This window comes from Anomaloglossus baeobatrachus, chromosome 10, assembly GCF_048569485.1.
Source record: "Anomaloglossus baeobatrachus isolate aAnoBae1 chromosome 10, aAnoBae1.hap1, whole genome shotgun sequence".
In the NCBI taxonomy this organism is placed as follows: Eukaryota; Metazoa; Chordata; class Amphibia; order Anura; family Aromobatidae; genus Anomaloglossus; species Anomaloglossus baeobatrachus.
The window spans coordinates 38145210-38168472 of record NC_134362.1 but is presented as its reverse complement, the minus strand read 5'-3'; the positions used below and the strand labels follow the sequence as shown (position 1 = coordinate 38168472).

Here is a 23263-nt window from a genome sequence, read left to right as displayed (position 1 = left end):
CCCTCCGGGAAGGACCTAGCCAGGGAGTATCCGGAAAAATTGATTTTACCCCCTCTGAGAGCTATTCAGAGACTGTAAGCGGCTCTCACTGGGATGCCGGCTGCCATCATTCACTGAAGGGAGCCAGCTTTGTGTCTGTTTACGAACGACACATCTGATCACCTGCGATACTTGGCTGATTGCCGATCGTACCTGATCACGCTCACTCAACAATTGTCAGGCTTAAAAAAAAAAAAAAAATCTACTAAACATTGAACAGTTGCCCAGTTCAGTGTTTTCAGCCAGCCTGGGCTAATCAGTGAGAGCACTGGGAGTCAGACTACCACCGATCTGATATTGATGACTTATGCTAAGGATAGGTTCAGTATCATGTGACTGTAAATGTCCTTTTAAACTGTCACAGTGTAAATGAATAAAACTGCTATACAGTGGTACCTTGCTTAGCGAGAACAATCCCTTCTGGGACTGTGCTTGTTAATAAAGTTACTCGTTCAGCAGAGCAAGATTTCCCATAGGAAATCATTGCAATGCTGACTTCATTCCACAATGTGTTAAATGTCCCATCCTGGTCCCCTATTCTATCATTCCACACATGCAGAAACGCACACAAACATGTACAAACACACACAAACTCACAGAAGCACACATGCACATATTATATGCTTACCTTACCTTCCGTTCCATCGCCGGTCTCCTGGTACTTGCTGTTCTCCGGTGCGGGCCGTGTATCAGATAACCATAACGATGAGGGCGGAACTTCCTGCCAGAGCGCTGACGTCAAAGGCAGAGCCGCTTGCCTCTGATTGGCCAGCGCGCTGCCTTTGACAAGCGGTGACAGGAACCAGGAAGTTCCTGCTTCGTTGCTATGGATGCCAATGCCTGGAGTGGAGCGGAGTGGCGCACTACAGGACCCAGGAGGCCGGCGATGAAACGGAAGGTACAGATATTATATGCTCACCTTACCTTCCATTCCACCGCCGGCCTCATAGTACTTGTAGTTCGCCACGATGTACCCGGGAACTACAAGAACCATGAGCCCGGCGGTGGAACGGAAGGTAAGGTGAGCATAATACTGTATGTGTGTGAGTGCGTGTATGTTTGTGTGTGTGTGCGTACATATGTGTGTTTGTGTGGACTGCAAGTGCGGGTTAGAGCGCGGTGGGTGGACGGAATCGGAAGTGTGTGAGGTGAGGATTTCGCTCGTACAGCAAAGCTTTCTCGCAAAGCGGGTTACAAATTTACAGAAAGCTTTGCTTGTTAAGCGACATTCTCGTTAAGTGGGTTACTCGTTAAGCGAGGTACCACTGTATCTGTTTTTGACAAGACCTTCTATATTCATACTTATGGGGAGTCGAAGATGGCTTTAGCTATGTTCCCTTTAATGGGGTATTCCCATCTTCATGATGTGATGACATATCTTAGGCTAGGTATTAACAACGTTTGCGGCCTTTGTCTGGTATACATGCTCAGGAGGAAGGTGCCCAACAATGGCCATTGTCAGGATGAATGCCGAAACCGCCATATAGACCCATTGTAAGGAAAGGTATACTGAATGAGTAGTCTCAGTACTTATAAAGTTAAAGGGAACCTGTCGCCAGTATCTCCTTCTACAGCTCCTGGGCTGAATTCTATGAAGGTGCGCCTTGTTCCCTGACTCCTCTTGCAGATCCCACAAATACCTTTTATAAAATCTTCCACTACATATGTAAATTAACCGATCTGGTTGGATGGGCTTTCTTTTTTTGGCCTCCTGTTCCTCCTGTCCTCCTTTGATGATTGACGTGGATGACGCCTCAGTCATCATCCACGTAGCTGGGCAAAATCGCGTGCCTGCACAGTCATTCCCGGCTCGCGCACTTCGTTATGCCCCATTGCGGGCAGAGCCAAAAACATAGGTGCGCTTGAATGAGCCAGTGAGATCTCGCACATGCGCAGAGAGCTCACCGACTCGCGCAAGCACACCTATGTTTTCGGCTATGCCCGCAATGGGGCAGAGCGAAGTGCGCCTTCGCGAGCCGGGATTGACTCTGCGCAGGTTCACAATTTTGCCCAGCTATGTAGATGATGATGATTGAGGCGTCATCCACGTCAATCATCAAAGGAGGACAGCGAAGAGCTGCAAAAGGAGGGACAGGAGGCCTAAAAAAAAAAAAAAAAAACGCCCTTCCGACCAGAACGGTTAATTTACATACGTGGCGGCAGATGTTATAAAGGTATTTGTGGGGATTGCAAGGGGAGTCAGGAAACAAGGTGCAGCTTCATAGAATGCAGCCCAGTAGCTGCAGAAAGTGATACTTTTGGTTCAATACTGAAAAATCTTGTGACAGGTTCCCTTTAAAGAAGCGCTCTCATTTTTGTTCTTTTCTAAACCAGTATAAGTGGATTATCACTGTCTTCCCTAGTTTCCAGCTCTGCTCCATTTGTTACTCGCGTCACTGCTATTTTGCAGCCACAAAAAACTCAGCAATGATACAGCACTCCCCAAATCCCATAGGATAATATGGGGAGTGTCTACTTGCGTAAACCCGCGGATTTATCTGGAAATTTAGAAAATCCACGGGTTTTCCGCAACAAAATCCGCAGTTACTTTCTCCCGTGGGCACATGGCCTAAAAAAGTAGCTTTTAACTTGCATAAAGCTCTTGAAAATACGCTGCAAAAAAAAACCCCTCAACGTGTGAACATAGCTTTAGGCTATGTGCGCACGCTGCATCTTTGTGGTGACCACAAAGATGCACGTTTTTGCACCCTCGGAATGCATTTTTTTTTTTGCCGAGTATTACTGCGTTTTTGCCCAGTGTGTTTTTTTTAAGTCAAATCTATTGACTGGAAGGGCTCAAAAACGCAGAAAGATTGACATACTGCATCTTTGTGGTCACCACAAAGATGAAACCAAAAAAAAGCTGCAACGTGCGGACAGAAAAACTGAAATTTCATACTTTGCTGGGAAAGGAAATGCAAGCAGTTTTGGGACCAAAACTGCTCCCAAAAAACGCAGCGTGCGCACAAGGCCTTACGGGAGTTTCTGTAGGTGCCCAGGAGCACTGATATACCCCGAAAAACTGAGACATCGGAACTGAATATTGATTGTAATGACTGGCCTATTTGCATAATGCTTCACTATATGTGATGGAAATATGCATTTATAGGCTTTAGATATGTTTACATGAAAGCTTGTTCATATTTAGTTATGGCTAATAGGTGGGACACTTTTTTTGCTGTTTTAGTAGTGACTGCTGCAGGCAATCACTGGTTACTTGCAGCGGTGAAGAGATTTGGTGTACATGGTATCATTGCTGCACAGAAATACAGAAATACAGAGTGGCAGGGGTCACCAGAGCATCGGGGCATTAAACAGGCAAATATTGTTTTTGTTTTTTCATACTAACCTATATATATTCCTAGTAGAGAATAACCTCAAAAAGAGCAATTTGACAAATTGTAAATTATACAAATGTTTTATGTCAATCAAATTCCGATTTTTATTTTTTTTTTGTATTATAAAATGTGTTGGGATGTTAGGCCAGAGTCACACTTGTGAGAAACTCGCGCAAGTCTCGCATCGCATCACCTAGCACGGCTGCACACTCTCCGGACAGGAGCACCTCAGCTGCATAGAAATACATGCAGCTGACACGCTCCTGTCCAGAGAGCGGGTGGCCATGCCAGGTGATAAGATGCAAGACTCACGCGAGTCTCTCGCAAGTGTGACTCTGGCCTTTAAAGGGAAATCTGTCAGCAGGTTTTTTTTCTCCCTCCTCTGTGTGCAGCATGATGTAGATGGAGATCCTGAATCCAATGATGTATCATTTGGATTACTTTGTGCAGCCGTTCTTACACAATCACAATTTTTAGCTTTAGCCATGTAGCAGAGTGCTGTCCCCGCTCACACCAGGTTCTCTTTAGAGATTGTACATTGACAGTGAGGTGTCAGAGGATGGGGCGTGCCAGACTGCAATGCTTATTGACTTTGTAGTCCAAGCAATAAGGGTCCTGCTGCTTAAACAAGCATCGCAATAAACAGATGGACTGTGACAAGACAGTCATCCCTGAATTCTGCTAACCCTTGCAGTATGCTGGCTTCAGTTCACATAGCAAAAACCTGCTGACCGATTCATAAATTGACAATGCCAATACTCCCATCAGTCAATGCTGCTGTTTTATCAGATAGCTGAAGCTAATTTCTTTTTCCTCTGCGTACAGTTATGGCTTTTGTTGTTCCTCGTGGTCCTCCCATCAGAGTTGCAAGTAGGCGGCAAGTGATACTAGTGAGTGTGCTTCTTGCGGTCAATGACCCATATACTTGTAGCAATCGATAAGGTGACCTTAGCAGAGTTAGACTGGGGTCCTATTTAGCATTGGATGCATGTCTGAGCTGCCTGCTAAGAAGCCACTAAAGTCAAAGTTCCATTATTAGAAATGAATTACAAATCGCTTGCCTATTGACAGCTGTATGATTTTAAAGAAACTGCATGGCCATTAAAGGGAACCTGAGAGCTCCCCCATGCCCCTCAAACCACGAGCATTAGAATCTAGTATATTAACTTATAAATATCCTACCCAATAAGCCCTTTATACTGGATAACACCATAACAAATGTGGTGAGAAAAAAAAAGTCCATATTAAATATGCAAATAAGATTTCTTTATCGTTCCTTTGGGAGACCCAGACCATGGGTGTTCAGCTTCTGCCTCCGGAGGACACACAAAGTACTACACTTAAAAGTGTAGCTCCTCCCTCTGAGCTTATACACCCCCTGGTAGCCAGTCCTAGCCAGTTTATTGCTTTGTGTCAGGAGGCATACATCCACACATGCATTCTCATCTGATTTGTTTGACTTTTGGAAAGAGTTTGAAGAAAAGCGGGTCCATGTCTGGACTCCCGGCATGTCCCTTCTCACCCCACTGTGTCGGCGGTGTTGTTAAGGTTGATTTACAAGTCTGAAGCCTTACATGCCGCGCTCCTTCACCATCCCTTCTGGGCTCTGGCTTGAAGTGGGAGCCAGCACGGTCTCCATGCCTGGCAGGAGTCCGGTCTCCATCCACAGCCCCTTGAGGATTCTGTTGGACCGGAGCACTCATCCCCAGGGACATGGCCCTGCGTCTCAGCAGCTAAGTACCTGAGACGTTTATCTTGGGGGTCCCGGTTCTTTATTGTATGGGGAGAGTATACTGTATGTGATTGTTTTTAACTTTTCCGGCGGGTTCTCCAGCTTTTGCCAGAGAACCGCGCCGATGGTGCCTGCTTGTCGGCCTTGCCGATTAAATTTAGGCCCCGGCTTCGCCGGAGGCCTAGTTTCGTTTTCCTGCCCTCGCATGTCACTCATGCAGAGGGACAGGTTCGGCTCCTCCCGGCGGCCGTTCTGTACAGGGGAGGGACACTCCCCACTGCTGGGGCGTCCCTCCTTCCCTGCAGGTCTCTATAGCCCTCCAGTTCCGCTCTTTTATAGGAACGCCCCATTTCTCAGGCAGAGTTCACTCTGCTCTGGGACATCCTGCATTCTGCATCTCTGCTGAGGTGCTGCGCACTGGGGGACCGGGCTTCGGGATCTGGAGGGCACACAACACCGCGCTCAGCGGTCTGGTAAGCCACAGCCGGTCTCCGGTTGTGGACCTCTGTATATTCTCCCTGGGGTTCATTCTCTGCAAAGCCCCCACTCCAGCAGCATGTCTCGCACAAGGAGCAAGGCTCCAAAGCTTTATGCTGCATGTAAGCTCCTGCTGCCGGAGCCGAGCATTTATCCACACTGTGATGGTTGCTCTAACTTGGCGGTGCCACAGCCTAGAGTCTCACCCCCAGTGGTCTCTCAGGCTGCTGCTGCTGCACCTGTGACTGAACCCCCGGCCTGGGTAGAGTCCTTTTCTAGGTCCATATCCCAGTCATTTGCTGAGTCCATGGGACTTTTGTCCAGGACTTTGAATATGCATCAGCCCCCCTCACAGGGTGCCTCTAATACTCTTGACAGAGGACTCCTATCCTCTGACCTCCGTCCATCGGAGCTCACGGAGGATTCATCATCTGATCCCAGACCCCGTCCTTCTAAGAGAATGCTTTCCTCCCCATCCCACGGCTCTGCCTCAAGAGCTGACTCTCAAGATGAGGAGGATGCCCTCACTGGGGGCTCGGAGGCTATGTATCCCATCGATTTCTCTGAGGGTGACTCGGACCTTAGTGATTTGATTGCTTCTATTAATTCTGTGCTGGATCTCAATCCGCCAGTGTCAGAGGAGCAACCCTCTCTGGCAGAAAAACATCAGTTTACCTCGCCTAAGAGAGTAAAGAGTGTGTTCTTTAACCACTCCAGTTTTCAGACCGCTGTGACCAAACCCAGGGCCTGCCCTGACAAACGCTTTCCAAAGCGTGGTTCTGATGACCGGTATCCATTTCCACCTGAGGTGGTCAAGGAGTGGTCTCACTCCCCAAAGGTAGACCCTCCGGTGTCTAGGCTCTCAGCCCGGACCGTTGTGTCGGTGGCTGACGGCACCTCACTTAAGGATTCCACTGACCGTCAGATTGACCTTCTGGACAAATCTGTGTATGAAGCTGCGGGGGCCGCGTTTTCCCCGACTTTTGCAGCAGTGTGGGCTCTCAAAGCCATCTCTGCTTCTCTAGAGGAGATGCATTCCCTCACCAAGGAATCTATGCCTGAGATGGTTACCTTAACTGCTCAGGCTTCAGCTTTTTCATCTTATGCCATGTCTGCCATGCTAGAGGCTGCTCACTGCACTGCGGTGGCTTCAGCTAATTCTCTTGTTATCCGCAGGATTTTGTGGCTTCGAGAGTGGAAGGCAGATGCTTCTTCCAAGACGTTTCTTGCTGGGCTCCCTTTTGCTGGTTCACGGCTGTTTGGTGAACAGCTGGATGAAATCATTAAAGAAGCTACTGGCGGGAAGAGTACTTCCATGCCACAAACCAAGACCAGGAAACCCGCCCAGGGTAGGAATCAATCGAGGTTTCGTTCCTTTCGTTCCTCCAACTGGTCATCCTCTAAGCCTTCCGCCTCGTCCGCTAACTCAGCCAAGGATCAGAATTCCAACTGCAAAAGCGCGTCCGCAGAAGACCGCAGGAGGTTCTGCCACTAAGGCAGCTTCCTCATGACTCTCGGCCCGCTCCAGCCACGTCCTTAGTCAGTGGCAGGCTCTCCCACTTTGGCGACGCTTGGTTAAAGCAAGTCTCCGATCAGTGGGTGAGAGACATCATATCTCACGGCAACAGGATAGAATTCTCTTCCAGCCCTCCAAACAGATTTTTTTCTCTCAACTCCCCCCTGCTCCAAGGCCGCCGCCTTCTCGCAGGCCGTGGCGTCCTTGCAGGCAAACGGAGTGAATGTCCCAGTTCCCGCTCAGGAACGGTTCAGAGGTTTTTACTCAAATCTCTTCCTAGTTCCAAAAAAGGACGGTACCTTCCGGCCCATCCTGGATCTCAAGCTTCTCAACAAGCATGTTCGGGTGCGGCATTTTCGCATGGAGTCCCTGCGATCAGTCATTGCCTTTATGACCCAAGGGGAGTTGCTGGCGTCCATCGACATCAGAGATGCCTATCTACATGTGCCATTCGCAGTGTCACATCAGCGTTGGTTACGTTTTGCGATAGGAGAGGATCATTTCCAATTCGTGGCTCTCCCCTTCGGGTTAGCCACGGCCCCTCGGGTATTCACCAAGGTCATGGCGGCAGTGATTGCGGTCCTGCACCTTCAGGGGTTGGCAGTGCTCCCTTACCTGGACGACCTTCTGGTCAAGGGTCCATCCAGCGCAGACTGTCAGCAGAGTGTTTCGCTCACTCTCGCCACCCTAGCCCAATTCGGGTGGATTGTCAATCTTCACAAATCCACTCTGACTCCGACCCAGAGTCTCACGTACCTAGGGATGCAGTTCGAGACTTTGCCGGCACTTGTGAAGTTGCCCTTAATCAAACAGCAGTCTCTCCGGCTAGCGGTGCGCTTTCTCCTGAGGCCCCGCCGTTATTCCCTCAGGCGCCTGATGCAGGTGCTGGGTCAAATGGTGGCTTCCATGGAGGCGGTTCCCTTTGCCCAGTTCCATCTGCGTCCTCTGCAGCTGGACATCCTCCGCTGTTGGGACAAGCGGCCTTCCTCCTTACAGAGGTTAGTGGCTCTGTCGCCACGGACCAGGAGCTCTCTTCAGTGGTGGCTTCGACCCCTCTCCCTGTCCCAAGGGCTCTCCTTCCTGGCTCCGTCCTGGGTGATTCTCACCACGGATGCCAGCCTATCCGGCTGGGGAGTGGTACATCTCCACCACAGAGCTCAGGGCACTTGGACTCCGTCCGAGTCAGCCCTTTCAATCAATGTGCTGGAAACCAGAGCTGTGCTTCTAGCTCTCCTAACCTGTTGGCGGGCAGGCACATTCGAGTCCAGTCAGACAACGCGACAGCGGTTGCCTACATCAATCACCAAGGCGGGACACGCAGCCGCCTGGCAGTGTTGGAGGTCCAACGCATCCTTCAATGGGCGGAGGACTCCAAGTCCACCATATCCGCAGTCCACATCCCTGGCGTAGAAAACTGGGAGGCAGATTATCTCAGCCGTCAATCCGTGGACGGTGGCAAATGGTCCCTGCACCCGGCAGTGTTTCAGTCAATCTGCCGCAAGTGGGGCACTCCGGACGTGGACCTAATGGCATCCCGTCACAACAACAAGCTTCCGGTTTATGTGGCTCGCTCCCACGATCCTCAGGCCTTTGCCGCGGACGCTCTGGTTCAAGACTGGTCCCAGTTTCGTCTGTCCTACGTGTTTCCCCCTCTAGCTCTCTTGCCCAGAGTCCTGCGCAAGATCAGAATGGAGGGCCGTCGAGTCATCCTCATTGCACCGGACTGGCCCAGGCGAGCTTGGTATCCGGACCTGCTCCAACTGTCTGTGGAGATGCCGTGGCATCTTCCGGACCGTCCAGACCTGCTCTCGCAAGGTCCGTTTTTCCGCCCGAATTCTGCGGCACTCAAATTGACGGCGTGGCTCTTGAGTCCTGGATTTTGACGGCTTCTGGTATTCCTCCTGAAGTCATCTCCACTATGACCCGGGCCCGTAAGTCTTCCTCCGTCAAGATCTATCACAGGACTTGGAAAATTTTCCTGTCCTGGTGTCGCTCTTCCGGCCATTCTCCTTGGCCATTCTCGTTGCCGACCCTTCTGTCTTTTTTACAGTCCGGTCTGCAGCTAGGACTGTCCCTTAACTCTCTCAAGGGACAAGTCTCAGCTCTATCAGTGCTGTTCCAGCGGCGTATCGCCCGGCTGGCTCAGGTCCGCACCTTCATGCAAGGTGCGTCTCACATCATTCCGCCTTATCGGCGGCCCTTGGATCCCTGGGACCTTAACTTGGTCCTCACGGTATTGCAGAAACCCCCCTTTGAGCCTCTTAGGGAGGTTTCTTTGTATCGTCTTTCTCAAAAGGTGGCCTTTCTAGTTGCCATAACTTCTCTCAGGAGAGTCTCTGATTTGGCTGCGCTCTCCTCGGAGTCACCTTTATTGGTTTTTCACCAAGACAAGGTAGTTCTCCGTCCGACCCCGGACTTTCTTCCTAAGGTGGTCTCTCCCTTCCACCTTAACCAGGATATTTCCTTGCCTTCCTTCTGTCCGGCCCCTGTTCATCGCTTTGAGAAAGCGCTGCATACTCTAGATCTGGTGCGCGCTCTCCGGATTTATGTGTGTCGCACCGCTGCGCTTAGGCGGTGCACCTCTCTTTTTGTGCTAACCACAGGGCGGCGCAAGGGTCTCTCTGCTCCTAAGCCGACCTTGGCCCGTTGGATTAGATCGACCATTTCGGACGCCTACCAGAGTACTCAGGTGCCTCCCCCGCCAGGGATCAAAGCACACTCGACCAGAGCTGTCGGTGCCTCTTGGGCTTCTAGGCACCAGGCTACGGCTCAACAAGTCTGTCAGGCTGCCACTTGGACTAGCCTGCATACCTTTTCGAAGCACTACCAAGTGCATGCTCATGCTTCGGCAGATGCGAGCTTGGGCAGACGCATCCTTCAGGCGGCTGTCGCCCACTTGTGAAGTTAGGCTCCGCCTACTTCTTAGTTTTTTTTGTTTATTCCCACCCAGGGACAGCTTTGGAACGTCCCATGGTCTGGGTCTCCCAAAGGAACGATAAAGAAAAAGAGAATTTTGTTACTTACCGTAAATTCTCTCTCTTATAGTTCCATATTGGGAAACCCAGCACCCTCCCTGTTGCCTGTTGGCAATTTTCTTGTTACGTGTGTTATCACCGGCTGTTGTCGTGGACAGAGTCTCCGGTTGTTCCGGTTCTTACTCGGTTCTACTTGTGGGTGGCTATTCTCCTTCAGCTTTTGCACTAAACTGGCTAGGACTGGCTACCAGGGGGTGTATAAGCTCAGAGGGAGGAGCTACACTTTTAAGTGTAGTACTTTGTGTGTCCTCCGGAGGCAGAAGCTAAACACCCATGGTCTGGGTCTCCCAATACGGAACTATAAGAAAAAGAATTTACGGTAAGTATCAAAATTCTCTTTTTTGACTTGTTGATGGGACATTTGTTTGCCCAGACTAGTTGTCCCACTCACGGTCTTATGGCGCCCACAGCGTCATTGATGTTTCTATGTAAAATTCTTATGTGCACACAACTTTATTTCCTACACATCGGTACTAGTGATGAACGAGCACCACTGGTACTCGTAACGAGCATTTTAACGCTTGGACAGGCTCAACTCGTTTACAAAGTATGAGTTAATGGGCAACGCAAGCATTTTCCCAGAAGATCTTTCGGAAAAATGCTCGAGTACCCCATAGACTTCAATTTGGTAAGATCAAGCAGCTTCTTTAATTCTGGACAAGCGCAGTGCACTTCTGAAGCTAGGGGGAGTACCACAGACTAGTGATTAGCGAGCACTACCATGCTCAGGTACTCGTAACTAGTGATGAGCGAGCACTACCATGCTCAGGTACTCGTAACTAGTGATTAGCGAGCACTACCATGCTCAGGTACTCGTAACTAGTGATTAGCGAGCACTACCATGCTCAGGTACTCGTAACTAGTGATGAGCGAGCACTACCATCCTCAGGTACTCGTAAGTAGTGCTGAGTGAGCACTACCATGCTGGGGTGCTAGGTACTCGTAACAAGCAGTTAATGCTCGGATGGGTGCAACTGAGTATCCAAGTATAATGGAAGTCAACGGGGAACTTGATCATTTTTTTTTTCCCAGGAAATCTGTGGGAAAAATGCTTGAGTTCCCCATTGACTTCCATTATACTTGTGCCCATCCGAACATTAACTGCCCAGTACGAGCACTCATCACTCATCACTAGTCGGTATGACTCCCGCACTGCTCTTGTCCGGAAGCAAAGGAGCTGCTTGATCTTTGCCTCCTCAGTGGACGTGGGACTTTTGCTTTGCTTCTGGACATGTTCAGTGTATGATAACATGGGTTGACTAGCCTAGGAAACAAGTGCCCCATCAACTAATCATAAGGTTATTTACATATGTATATTGGCGTTTAATAAATGTGTATTTATTGTTAATTTGTCATCCAGGACAAAGGGCTTGTTGGGCAGGGTACTCCTGATGGTTTCGGAGCATGCGGGACCTGTCGGGTTCTCTTTTACCAAAGTCTCATTTGCAGTTAAAGGGAGCCAAACATCAGGATTTACGTGTATAAGGTGCAGCCAGTGCAGTGCTGGCACTATCAGGCACGTTGTGTACATACCATTAGTGGGCAGCTCGGGTGTTTGGGCTGTGAAATTCAACTTTATAAAGTTTGAAAATTCATGCACTTTTTGATTGACGTGTGCACCTCTCTCCTAATGTCCGGGCAGGTTATGCACGTGTATCCCCGCCTCCTCCCCCCCCCCCCCCCCCAGCCACCGCCTGTTCCTCCCTCTCACTGGCTGTATGTAATTTCTAATCTTCAGTTACATGGCGTCGGATTTACTAGCGCTTGCGAATAGCGCTCATCTCAGGCGCCATGTTTCTGCCCACAGTATTATGGTGCATGAGAGGGCGGCACATGCGCCCTCACTTCTTCAGATCTGTTGTGACCGCGGGAGCGCGCGCAGTCACAACAGGACTGGAGACCAGCTGATCTTACCCCGATTAGCTACAGCAGACGTCTCCTACGATATAGTCTGCTGCAGCTAATCGGTAAGATCAGCTGTTCTCCAGTCCTGTTGTGACCGCGCGCGCTCCTGCGGTCAAAACAGATCTGAAGAAGCGAGGGCGCATGCGCCACCCTCTTATGCACCTGTGGGCTTCAGAAACACAGCGCCGGAGGTGGACTCTATGCGTAGGCGCTAACTGACGCCGTGTAACTGAAGATTAGAAATTTACATACGGCCAGTGAGAGGGAGGAGCGGGGGGGATACACGTGCATAACCTGCCCGGACATTAGCAGCGAGGTGCACACGTCAATCAAAAAGTGCATGAATTTTCAAACTTTATAAAGTTGAATTTCACAGCCCAAACACCCGAGCTGCCCACTAATGGTATGTACACACTGTGCCTGATAGTGCCAGTACTGCACTGGCTGCACCTTATACATGAAAATCCTGATGTTTGGTTCCCTTTATTTTCTGATGATGCAGAGCAATGCCACTGCACCTTTTAGGAAACTGGTTATTAGTAGCTACACCTCACCGACATGCTACACATGCCCTGAATGCTACATAGGCCCCCAGCCTGACCATATTTAAGATAAAGAAGTTTGATTCATGGGGCTGCCAGAATTTTGCTTTAGGCTTTTACACTTGCCATCTTGACGATTTTGGAGTTGGTTCTGCTTCCAAAATCCATTTAAAAAATTGCCTGAAAAGCTTTGATTAAGCTTTCTATAAAGTTCAATGGTTAAAATGTATCTGTAAATGCAAACTACTAACCACTATGCAAAAAATGATCTTCTTTAATTATTTTACAATGTTTTCCCCCTTGAGCTTGAATACGGCCTCTATAAGTTTATGTTCACAAGGGTCAAGAATTGTGCATGGAAAATCTGCAGCAAAGAACAAAACCACAATCTCGTCAACATGCTGCAGCATTTTTCTGGATGGAAATTGACTTGTGAAGTGGATACCCGTATGTGAATTTCTTATGGAAATGGCAAAGATTTGTTGGAAATTATTCCATTTGAATAAAACGGGGAATACATTTGGACTCAAATCTTAGCTTTGCAGATTACCTACAGATTTTTACAGTGTTACCGACAGGTGCTGGAACTCGAAACCAATATGGTACTGGCACATGAGGCATTTTCACTGTAGAAAATTCAGCTGAAGGTCATATGAAAAGTGATTAAGTCACTGTAATGTCTGCCATATAAACTGACATGCTGCAGAGTTCAGAACGGCAGCATATCAATTTATGCTGTGTACATTTTCATGCACAACGCCACTTATATTTATATACTGCAATTTTTTTTCATTTTTTTTTTTTTTCCATCCAGCAAATTCACTGCAAATATCCTGTGTGCACATACCCTTATAATCGCCATAGTAAACCCTGGCACTCTTGTAACGAAACTGGCGTCAAGGGTACAAAGAACTGCTAGAGACTGGATAAGTGTCGTCACAGGAGTGCCAAGGGGAACTAACACTAATCATTTTACTTTAAAAGGAATCTGTCAGCAGGTTTTTGCTGACCAACTTGAGAGTAGCTTAATGTATGGGCAGAGACCCTAATTCCACCAATATCACTAGGCTGCTTGGTTATACAGAGCGCATAAAGATGGAGGACGACTACATGGCAGCAGATTTACTTCTCTAGTGATAATTTCTTGATTAAAACTTATTGTATTACAACTGCAGCAACAACCTAGTAAGTGACACATTGGAATATGGGTCTCTGCCCCTTTATTGTGCGGCTCTCCGAATAGGTGGCAAAAACTCGGTGACAGATTCCTAACCTGTATGTGGTAGCATAGCGATATGATGTAACTAACTTAATCTTGGATTTTACCATCTTTCATTCTGCTTTTTTACTAATTGTATTGATTTTCAATTTTACTGAAATCCTAAATACATTTACAATTTAAAAAAATGTATTTTTTTTCCTCTTCCCTTTCCTTTTATCTTTATTCACACAGGCTGAGTCCAATAACATGGGTCTTTCGCCTACTCAAAAATCATTTTTCCCTCTTTGCTCTTTGGAGTCACTTCTTAACTTATTCCGATGGGAGCTGTCTCGTCCCGAGCCTGATCTCGCCCTGCTATCGCTTACTTTGGGTTTTGTTGAGCATTTTTTGGCAGTTAATCGTGTGGTTCCCACCAACTTGACCAACCTACAAGGAGCACCTGATTTATTGCCAAACACAGATGGAGAAGGAACAAAGGCAAAACGTGGGGATTCGTCAAACCAGAGCACCAGTGATGTTAAGCCTGATCAAGGAAAGAGAGGCACTAGGAATGAACTGGGAAGAAAAGGTGTCTCAAGGGCACAAGCAGCGAAAGAAAAACAGACCAGTAATAAAGAAAGCACTGGAAGGTCAACTAAGAAAGAAGTCAACAAGTCATCTGGGGTTAAGAAAGACAAGGATGTAGCAAATGAAGAGAGCAGTAGTACAGAAGAGGCATCAAGAATTGGACCTGGAAAGGAAGGCATTGGGAAAGCTGATGACGGTGACAAGCCAGAAGCCACCCAGCAAAGCGTTCCATATTTTCCTACTTTAGAACTAGCTGTTGTCCAGGCACTGTACGCTCGATTCACTGCCCAAACCAGAGGGGCAGTGGATTTGTCTTGCTATCCTCGTGAAAATGGTGCATCAGGTCGGGAGTTAATTCGTAGAGTATCTGATATAATCTGGAATGGCCTTAGTCGATCCTACTTCAAAGACCGAGCACATATTCAGTCACTCTTCAGCTTTGTTACAGGTGAGAATGAAGATGTGCTACTCCATACTTTATGTGGTTTTGATTAAATTGGTTCTATGCATCTATAATTTTATCACATCTCTCAGTAGACTGATGCTATAAAGAATATATAATGTGTTCAGCATAAATGAGTATCTCCTTTTTTTAAGTCAGATTTTAATCACCAGCTAACTGAATATACGGTCAACTTCCAAAATTTTGACAAGGCGGAGTTTCATAAAACTTTTTTTTTCCTTCAATCCATAACATGAAAATAAGGCTAATAGAACATTCATTACAAACTGTTTGCAAAAAGGAATATATCTCACATAAAATTACTACATTTAGTGTTTTATAAGAACTTCGTGATTTTTAGAGATGGCACCAAGTCTTCTAGACATGGAATAAATAAGTTGGCTACATATTGCAACATCAATTTTTCCATTCTTCAACAGTCACTTTTTAGAGGGTGGATGGAGAGTGATGTTCAACTTGTCTCTTAGAATTAACCATAGGAGTTAACATACTTGGCCATTTAAAGGGAACCTGTCAGCAGAAATTTCACCCAAAACCTAAAAGATTCCCCCTTTGCAGCTCCTGGGCTGCATTCTAGAAAGGTCCCTGTTATTATTGTGTCCCCTGTGAGACCAAAATAAAGACTTTATAAAGTGGTACCTTTTTGTATGCAGATTCTGTAAATGTGACACGGGGACGGGCTGCCTGATGGCCGTTATGCTGCTTCCTGCCGCTTTAGGCCATCCCCCATCGCTGATTTCCATAGCTGTGGACGCTGCCCAGTGCTCCACAGGTCCCCGCGCATGCCCAGTGCTCATCTCTCGTGGATGAGCACTGTGCCCAGTGTCACCGCTGGTGACGTGCTGTCTTGCTAAATTCTACTAAAAAGGGGGCTGAAAGCCCGTACTTACGAAGCGCTCACTGATATCCTAATCAGGCACGAATACTAATATTCTTTATAGCAAGATACTATTTATTTTAATAGCACATGAATATATATAGTCAATGGTACATAGGCATAAGAACTATAGTCATAGAAACTTATACAATAACAGAAATATGCATCAACATTACCGTTATGTTGTAGCAATCCTTTCACATCGGAGGGAACTCGAGTTAATGATAAGGAATCAATATGGCATCTTGCATCACAGGAACAGTGCGTACGTACACTTTAATGTCCTGGAAGGTTTCCCTACCATTAAGCGAGTCTGGTGTATTTTTATAGGAAAACATTGTAGGTTGTGTTTAAATGGTCACCAGCATGTGACAGCTGAGTCATGTTCATGTAACTTGACCACAAAATGCTGTGGGCACCGGCAGCTTCCTGCACATTTCCTGCACATCCTGCCAGTTGACAACTGTCCGACCACAGTTTAACCATAGTGTTAGTGAAATATTGCAATGAGCCGTAAATTTCATATGCAAGCTTCCTTAAACCTGTCTTTAAGCCAACCACAAGTTTCCGGCAAGTGGAACTGTAAATGTTACTTCCTTATTATCTAAAAACTGCTTCAAGACATGTATTCTTTGGTCATCATGTTGGCCTTCCAAAGAACATCTCTTTGATACTGAATTATTGATAGGTCAAATAATATCTGGGATCACTCCTATCTTTTGATTATGATCCCTATCTAATCACATTCAAACTTCAGTCATATCACATTGGTATCACACGTGCGCGCAGGCTTTAGATTATGGGCGGTGCTGTGATGTTTATTACCAAGCAACCGCCCATAATCAAGGGACCACGCTTTCCCCCTTGGCGTCCTTCGTTCTGCGCAAGCGCAGTGCTGCTGACCCCATGTCACCTCCTATCTATTTCCTGCCTCAGGGCAAGATGGGAAGGAGGTGACGTGGGGTCAGCAGCACTGCGCTTGCGCAGAACGAAGGACGCCGAGGGGGAAAGCGCGTTCCCTTGATTATGGGCGGTTGCTTGGTAATAAACATCACAGCACCTCCCATAATCTAAAGCCTGCGCGCACGTCACCAGCGGTGACACTGGGCACAGTGCTCATCCACGAGAGATGAGCACTGGGCATGCGCGGGGACCTGTGGAGCACTGGGCAGCGTCCACAGCTATGGAAATCAGCGATGGGGGATGGCCTAAAGTGGCAGGAGGCAGCATAACGGCCATCAGGCAGCCCGTCCCCGTGTCACATTTACAGAATCTGCATACAAAAAGGTACCACTTTATAAAGCCTTTATTTCTTTGTCGCTCCATTGGGAGACCCAGACAATTGGGGTGTATAGCTTCTGCCTCTGGAGGCCACACAAAGTATTACACTGAAAAGTGTAACCCCTCCCCTCTGCCTATACACCCTCCCGTGCATCACGGGCTCCTCAGTTTTATGCTTTGTGTGGAAGGAGGCACACATCCACTCATGCATTCCCATTTTAGTCAGCAGCTGCTGATTTTATCGGATGGAAGAAAAGAGGGCCCCCACAGGGCCCCCGGCATGCTCCCTTCTCACCCCACTACGTCGGCGGTGCTGTTAAGGTTGAGGTACCCATTGCGGGTACAGAGGCTGGAGCCACATGCCGTTTTCCTTCACCATCCCTTAGAGGCTCTGGGAGAAGTGGGATCCTGACCGGTCATCCATTCACTGGGACCGGGCTCCCTCCGCAGCCCCTGTGGGAATCTTCCGGACAGGAGTCTATGTATCCTCAGGGACAGGGCCCTGCATCTAAAGGTACTCTGTGTCCCCATGGGGACTGTGCATGGAGCGCTTGTTTCACAGACGCTGCAGCAGCTGCTGGTTTGTGAAGACCGGGACTTCCGCGCCGATCGAGCCTGTTTGTCGGCCGCGGTATTAAATTTAGTCCCCGGCTTCATTGCGGCCTAGTACCATAACTCCCGCCCCCGGGCCTGCCAGTCAGGGGTAAGGGCGGGACGGTCGACCTGACGTCGGCAGTGAGGGCTGGAGCATACTTTAGGTTTACTCCCCCCCCCCCCCCTCACTGATCACTGTGGGGCCCCAGATTCCCGCACTTTACTAGTCGCCGCCCACGGCTCCCTCCTCTCCTGAGAGCTCCGGCAGCCATTTTTACACACATTCTGCTGGTGGAGGATTTCAGGAACGAGCTCTGCAGCTCTGGGAGACCTAAGGCAGGGAATCTGGTGGACACACACTCCGCTTTGAGCGGTCGGTAAGCCACACCGGTCACCCGGTGCTGGTCCCCCTAGGGTGCCGGAGTATATATATATACCTTGTGGACGACATATATATATATCCTTGTGGACGACATGCTGTTGTCTCCTAGGAGAGTGATCACTGAGGGTATATAGCCAAAAGTAAACAACCCGGCCGAACAGAGAAAAAAATATATATATATATATATATATATATATATATATATATATATATATATATATATATATATATATATATATATATATATATATATATATATATATATATATATATATATATATATATATATATATATATATATAATATTTTTCTCTGTTCGGCCGGGTTGTTTACTTTTGGCTATATACCCTCAGTGATCACTCTCCTAGGAGACAACAGCATGTCGTCCACAAGGAGCAAGGGCGCTAAGGCAAAGGGTTTTTTTGCAACCTGTACCTCTTGTGGGGCTATGTTACCTGCGGGTTCCACCTACCCTCACTGTGAGCAATGCTCGACCCCTGTTGCACTTGCTCAGCCAGAGCCTCGGTCACTAGTGGGCCCCTCGGATCAGGCAGACCCTCCTGCTTCCACTGTCCAGGCGGCAGGGACAGAGTTTGCAGTTTTTGCTGAGAAACTCTGAGTCGCTTTCACAATCCATGGCTCAGTCTATGGACAAATGGTCTGCCAAGCTACTAGAAGCCTTGCAGTCCAGACCGGTCCTTACACAGGCCCCGGGCACTGTTGGATCATCGCCTCCAGGCCCCTCTCGGTCTGCGCCGCTGCGTGCTCCTGGGGTGGCCCCTAGGTCTCACGTGGAGGACTCCTGCACGGACCACAGTCCCAGACCGGCTAAGCGGGCTCGCTGGGAATCTTCCCCGACTTCCTCACGACTGCTCGGGGTCTCAGCTTGAGGACTCTCTGGAGGACGAGGCGGACGTCGCAGCTTGATACACCTGAGGGGGACGCCTTAGTAAATGATCTTATATCGTCCATTAACCAGGTGCTAGATCTTTCTCCCCCACCTCCACCTATAGAGGAGTCGGCTTCGCAGCAGGAGAAACACCAGTTTAGGTTTCCCAAACGTACACGGAGTGCATTTTTCGATCACTCTAACTTCAGAGATGCTGTCCAGAAGCACAGAGCATTTCCGGACAAGCGCTTTACTAAGCGCCTTAATGACACACGTTACCCCTTCCCCTCTGACGTAGTTAAGGGTTGGGCTCAATGTCCCAAGGTGGATCCTCCAGTCTCTAGACTGGCGGCTAGATCTGTAGTATCAGTTGCAGATGGCTCATCGCTCAAGGATGCCACTGACAGGCAGATAGAGCTCCTGGTGAAATCCATCTATGAAGCCACAGGCGCGTTTTTTGCCCCGGCCTTTGCAGCAGTGTGGGCACTCCAAGCTATCTCAGCTTGTCTGTCTGAGATTAATGCGGTCACACGTACCTCTGCTCCGCAAGTTGCGTCTTTGACTTCTCAGGCGTCGGCTTTTTCGTCCTACGCCACGAACGCCGTCCTGGACTCTGCTAGCCGTACAGCGGTAGCATCCGCTAATTCGGTGGCAGTCCGCAGGGCCATGTGGCTACGCGAATGGAAGGCAGACTCTGCTTCAAAGAAGTTCTTAACCGGTTTGCCTTTTTCTGGCGACCGATTGTTTGGCGAACGATTGGATGAAATTATTAAGGAATCCAAGGGAAAGGACTCGTCCTTACCCCAGTCCAAACCGAAGAGACCTCAGCAACGGAAAATACAACCGAGGTTTCGGTCCTTTCGGCCCTCAGCCAAGTCCCAATCCTCCTCGTCCAACAGGCCGGAGAAGGGCCAGAGGAACTCCTATGCGTGGCGGTCCAAGTCACGCCCCCAAAAAAACCGCCGGAGGCACTGCCTCCAAGGCGGCCTCCTCATGACTTTCGGCCTCCCCGAACCGCATCCTCGGTCGGTGGCAGGCTCTCCCGCTTTTGCGACGCCTGGTGGCCACATGTCCAAGACCGATGGGTGAGAGACATTCTGTCTCACGGTTACAGGATAGAGTTCAGCTCTCGTCCTCCGACTCGTTTCTTCAGAACATCTCCGCCCCCATCTCGGGCCGGCGCACTTTTTCAGGCTTTGGGCGTTCTGAAGACAGAAGGAGTGGTGATTCCCGTTCCCCCTCAGGAACATGGTCACGGCTTCTACTCCAACTTGTTCGTGGTGCCAAAGAAGGACGGATCATTCCGTCCCGTTCTGGACCTCAAACTGCTCAACAGGCATGTGAGCACCAGAATGTTTCGGATGGAATCTCTCCGCTCGGTCATCGCTTCGATGTCACAAGGAGACTTCCTAGCATCAATCGACATCAAGGATGCTTATCTCCATGTGCCGATCGCACCCGAACATCAACGCTTCCTGCGTTTCGCCATCGGGGACGAACACCTTCAGTTCGTGGCACTGCCTTTCGGCCTGGCGACAGCCCCACGGGTCTTCACCAAGGTCATGGCATCCGTTGTGGCGGTCCTACACTCTCGGGGACACTCGGTGATCCCTTACTTAGACGATCTCCTAGTCAGGGCACCCTCCCGGGTGGCGTGTCAACACAGCCTGACCGTCGCTCTGGCGACTCTCCAGCAGTTCGGGTGGCTCATCAACTTCCCAAAGTCCAAGTTGACACCGACCCAATCACTGACTTACCTCGGGATGGAGTTTCATACTCACTCAGCGGTAGTCAAGCTACCGCTGGGCAAACAGCTTTCGCTGCAGACAGGGGTGCAATCTCTTCTTCGGGGTCAGTCACACCCCTTGAGGCGCCTCATGCACTTCCTGGGGAAGATGGTGGCAGCAATGGAGGCAGTGCCCTTCGCGCAGTTCCATCTGCGCCCACTCCAATGGGACATTCTCCGCAAATGGGACAGGAGGTCGACGTCCCTCGACAGGAACGTCTCTCTTTCCCTTGCAACCAAGACGTCACTTCAGTGGTGGCTCCTTCCCAACTCTCTGTCGCAGGGAAAATCCTTCCTACCCCCAACCTGGGCTGTGGTCACGACGGACGCGAGCCTGTCAGGGTGGGGAGCTGTTTTTCTCCACCACAGGGCTCAGGGAACCTGGACTCCGATAGAGTCTTCCCTTCAGATCAATGTTCTGGAGATAAGGGCAGTGTATCTAGCCCTAAAGGCGTTCCATCGGTGGCTGGAGGGCAGGCAGATCCGCATACAGTCGGACAACGCCACGGCGGTCGCGTACATCACCCACCAGGGCGGCACGCGCAGCCGTCAAGCCTTCCAGGAAGTCCGACTGATTCTGCTGTGGGCGGAAGCCACAGCCTCCACCATCTCCGCAGTTCACATCCCGGGCGTAGAAAACTGGGAAGCAGATTTTCTCAGTCGTCAGGGCATGGATGCGGGGGAATGGTCTCTTCACCCAGACGTGTTTCGAGAGATCTGTCGCCGCTGGGGAACGCCGGACGTCGATCTCATGGAGTCACGGCACAACAACAAGGTCCCGGCCTTCATGGCACGGTCTCAAGATCACAGAGCTCTGGTGGCGGACGCGTTGGTTCAGGATTGGTCGCAGTTTCGACTCCCTTATGTGTTTCCTCCTCTGGCGATGTTGCCCAGAGTGTTACGCAAGATCAGATCCGACTGTCGTCGCGCCATTCTCGTCGCTCCAGATTGGTCGAGGTACCCGGATCTGTGGCATCTCACGGTGGGTCAGCCGTGGGCGCTTCCAGACCGCACAGACCTGCTGTCACAAGGGCCGTTTTTCCATCTGAATTCTGCGGCCCTCAACCTGACTGTATGGCCATTGAGTCCTTGCTCCTAGCGTCGTCGGGTTTATCTCAATTACCTCACTCCGAAGAGTGTCTGAGCTTGCAGCGCTGTCATGCAAATCCCCTTTCCTGGTTTTTCACCAGGATAAGGTGGTTCTGCGTCCTGTCCCGGAGTTTCTCCCTAAGGTGGTATCTCCTTTTCATCTCAATCAGGATATCTCCTTACCGTCATTTTGCCCTCATCCAGTTCACCAGTGTGAAAAGGATTTGCATTCATTAGATCTAGTGAGAGCACTCCGGCTCTACGTGTCTCGCACGGCGCCCCTGCGCCGTTCAGATGCGCTCTTTGTCCTTGTCGCTGGCCAGCGTAAGGGTTCGCAGGCTTCCAAGTCAACCTTGGCTCGGTGGATCAAGGAACCGATTCTTGAAGCCTACCGTTCTTCGGAGCTTCCTCTTCCTTCGGGCCTGAAAGCCCATTCTACCAGAGCCGTGGGTGCGTCCTGGGCATTGCGACACCGGGCTACGGCTCAGCAGGTGTCAGGCAGCTACCTGGTCTAGTCTGCACACCTTCACAAAACACTATCAAGTGCATACCTATGCTTCGGCAGATGCCAGTCTAGGTAGGCGAGTTCTTCAGGCGGCGGTTGCCCACCTGTAGGAAGGGGTCGTTTTTCGGCTCTCTTTTATTGAGGTATTCTTTTACCCACCCAGGGACTGCTTTTGGACGTCCCGATTGTCTGGGTCTCCCAATGGAGCGACAAAGAAGGGAATTTTGTTTACTTACCGTAAATTCCTTTTCTTCTAGCTCCTATTGGGAGACCCAGCACCCGCCCCTGTACCCTTCGGGCTGTTTGTTCTTTTGTGTACACATGTTGTTCATGTTGAATTGTTCTTTTGGTTATGGTTTCAATTCTCCGAACATCCTTCGGATTGAATTTACCCCAGACCAATTTATAAGTTTCCTCCTTCCTGCTTTTGCACCAAAACTGAGGAGCCCGTGATGCACGGGAGGGTGTATAGGCAGAGGGGAGGGGTTACACTTTTCAGTGTAATACTTTGTGTGGCCTCCGGAGGCAGAAGCTATACACCCCAATTGTCTGGGTCTCCCAATAGGAGCTAGAAGAAAAGGAATTTACGGTAAGTAAACAAAATTCCCTTCTTTGGTCTCACAGGGGGCACAATAATAACAGGGACCTTTTTAGAATGCAGCCCAGGAGATGCAGAGGGGGAATCTTTTAGGTTTTGGGCGAAATTTCTGCTGACCGGTTCTTTCTTTTCAGAAATGCAACATGTGTATTTGATCTTTATGTTAAAGTGCTCTTCTAACAAGGGCACAGAGTTATGGCAGCATCCCCTTTCACTTTAGAGCAGTACATCTGTGTTTATGGCCCTATAACCCCACATAAGGGCACTGCCACCATGTTTCACTGAAGGCACCATGCATTTAGAAAAATGCATGGTGTCTACAGTGAAACATGGTGGTGCCATTGTCCTTGTGTACTGGTGTCTCATTGGTATTATAAATACACAGATATACTGCTTCATATTGATGGAGAAGATGCTGCCGCCATC

At 49.2% G+C, this 23263-nt stretch overlaps 1 protein-coding gene across 5 annotated transcripts in view; it reads left to right on the top strand.

Annotated features, from left to right (window-relative positions):
* Window positions 1-23263, top strand: part of MEN1 (menin 1) — an 88430-nt gene that overhangs the window by 3394 nt on the left and 61773 nt on the right. For 3 of the 5 annotated variants that reach the window (XM_075326176.1, XM_075326177.1, XM_075326175.1), the window contains 2 exons: window positions 4203-4267; window positions 14038-14821. In XM_075326176.1, coding sequence (XP_075182291.1) covers window positions 4205-4267; window positions 14038-14821 — 847 coding nt within the window. In that variant the 5' untranslated portion in view covers window positions 4203-4204. The remainder of the gene's footprint in view (window positions 1-4202; window positions 4268-14037; window positions 14822-23263) is intronic. The other 2 variants (XM_075326178.1, XM_075326174.1) reach the window with 1 other exon arrangement.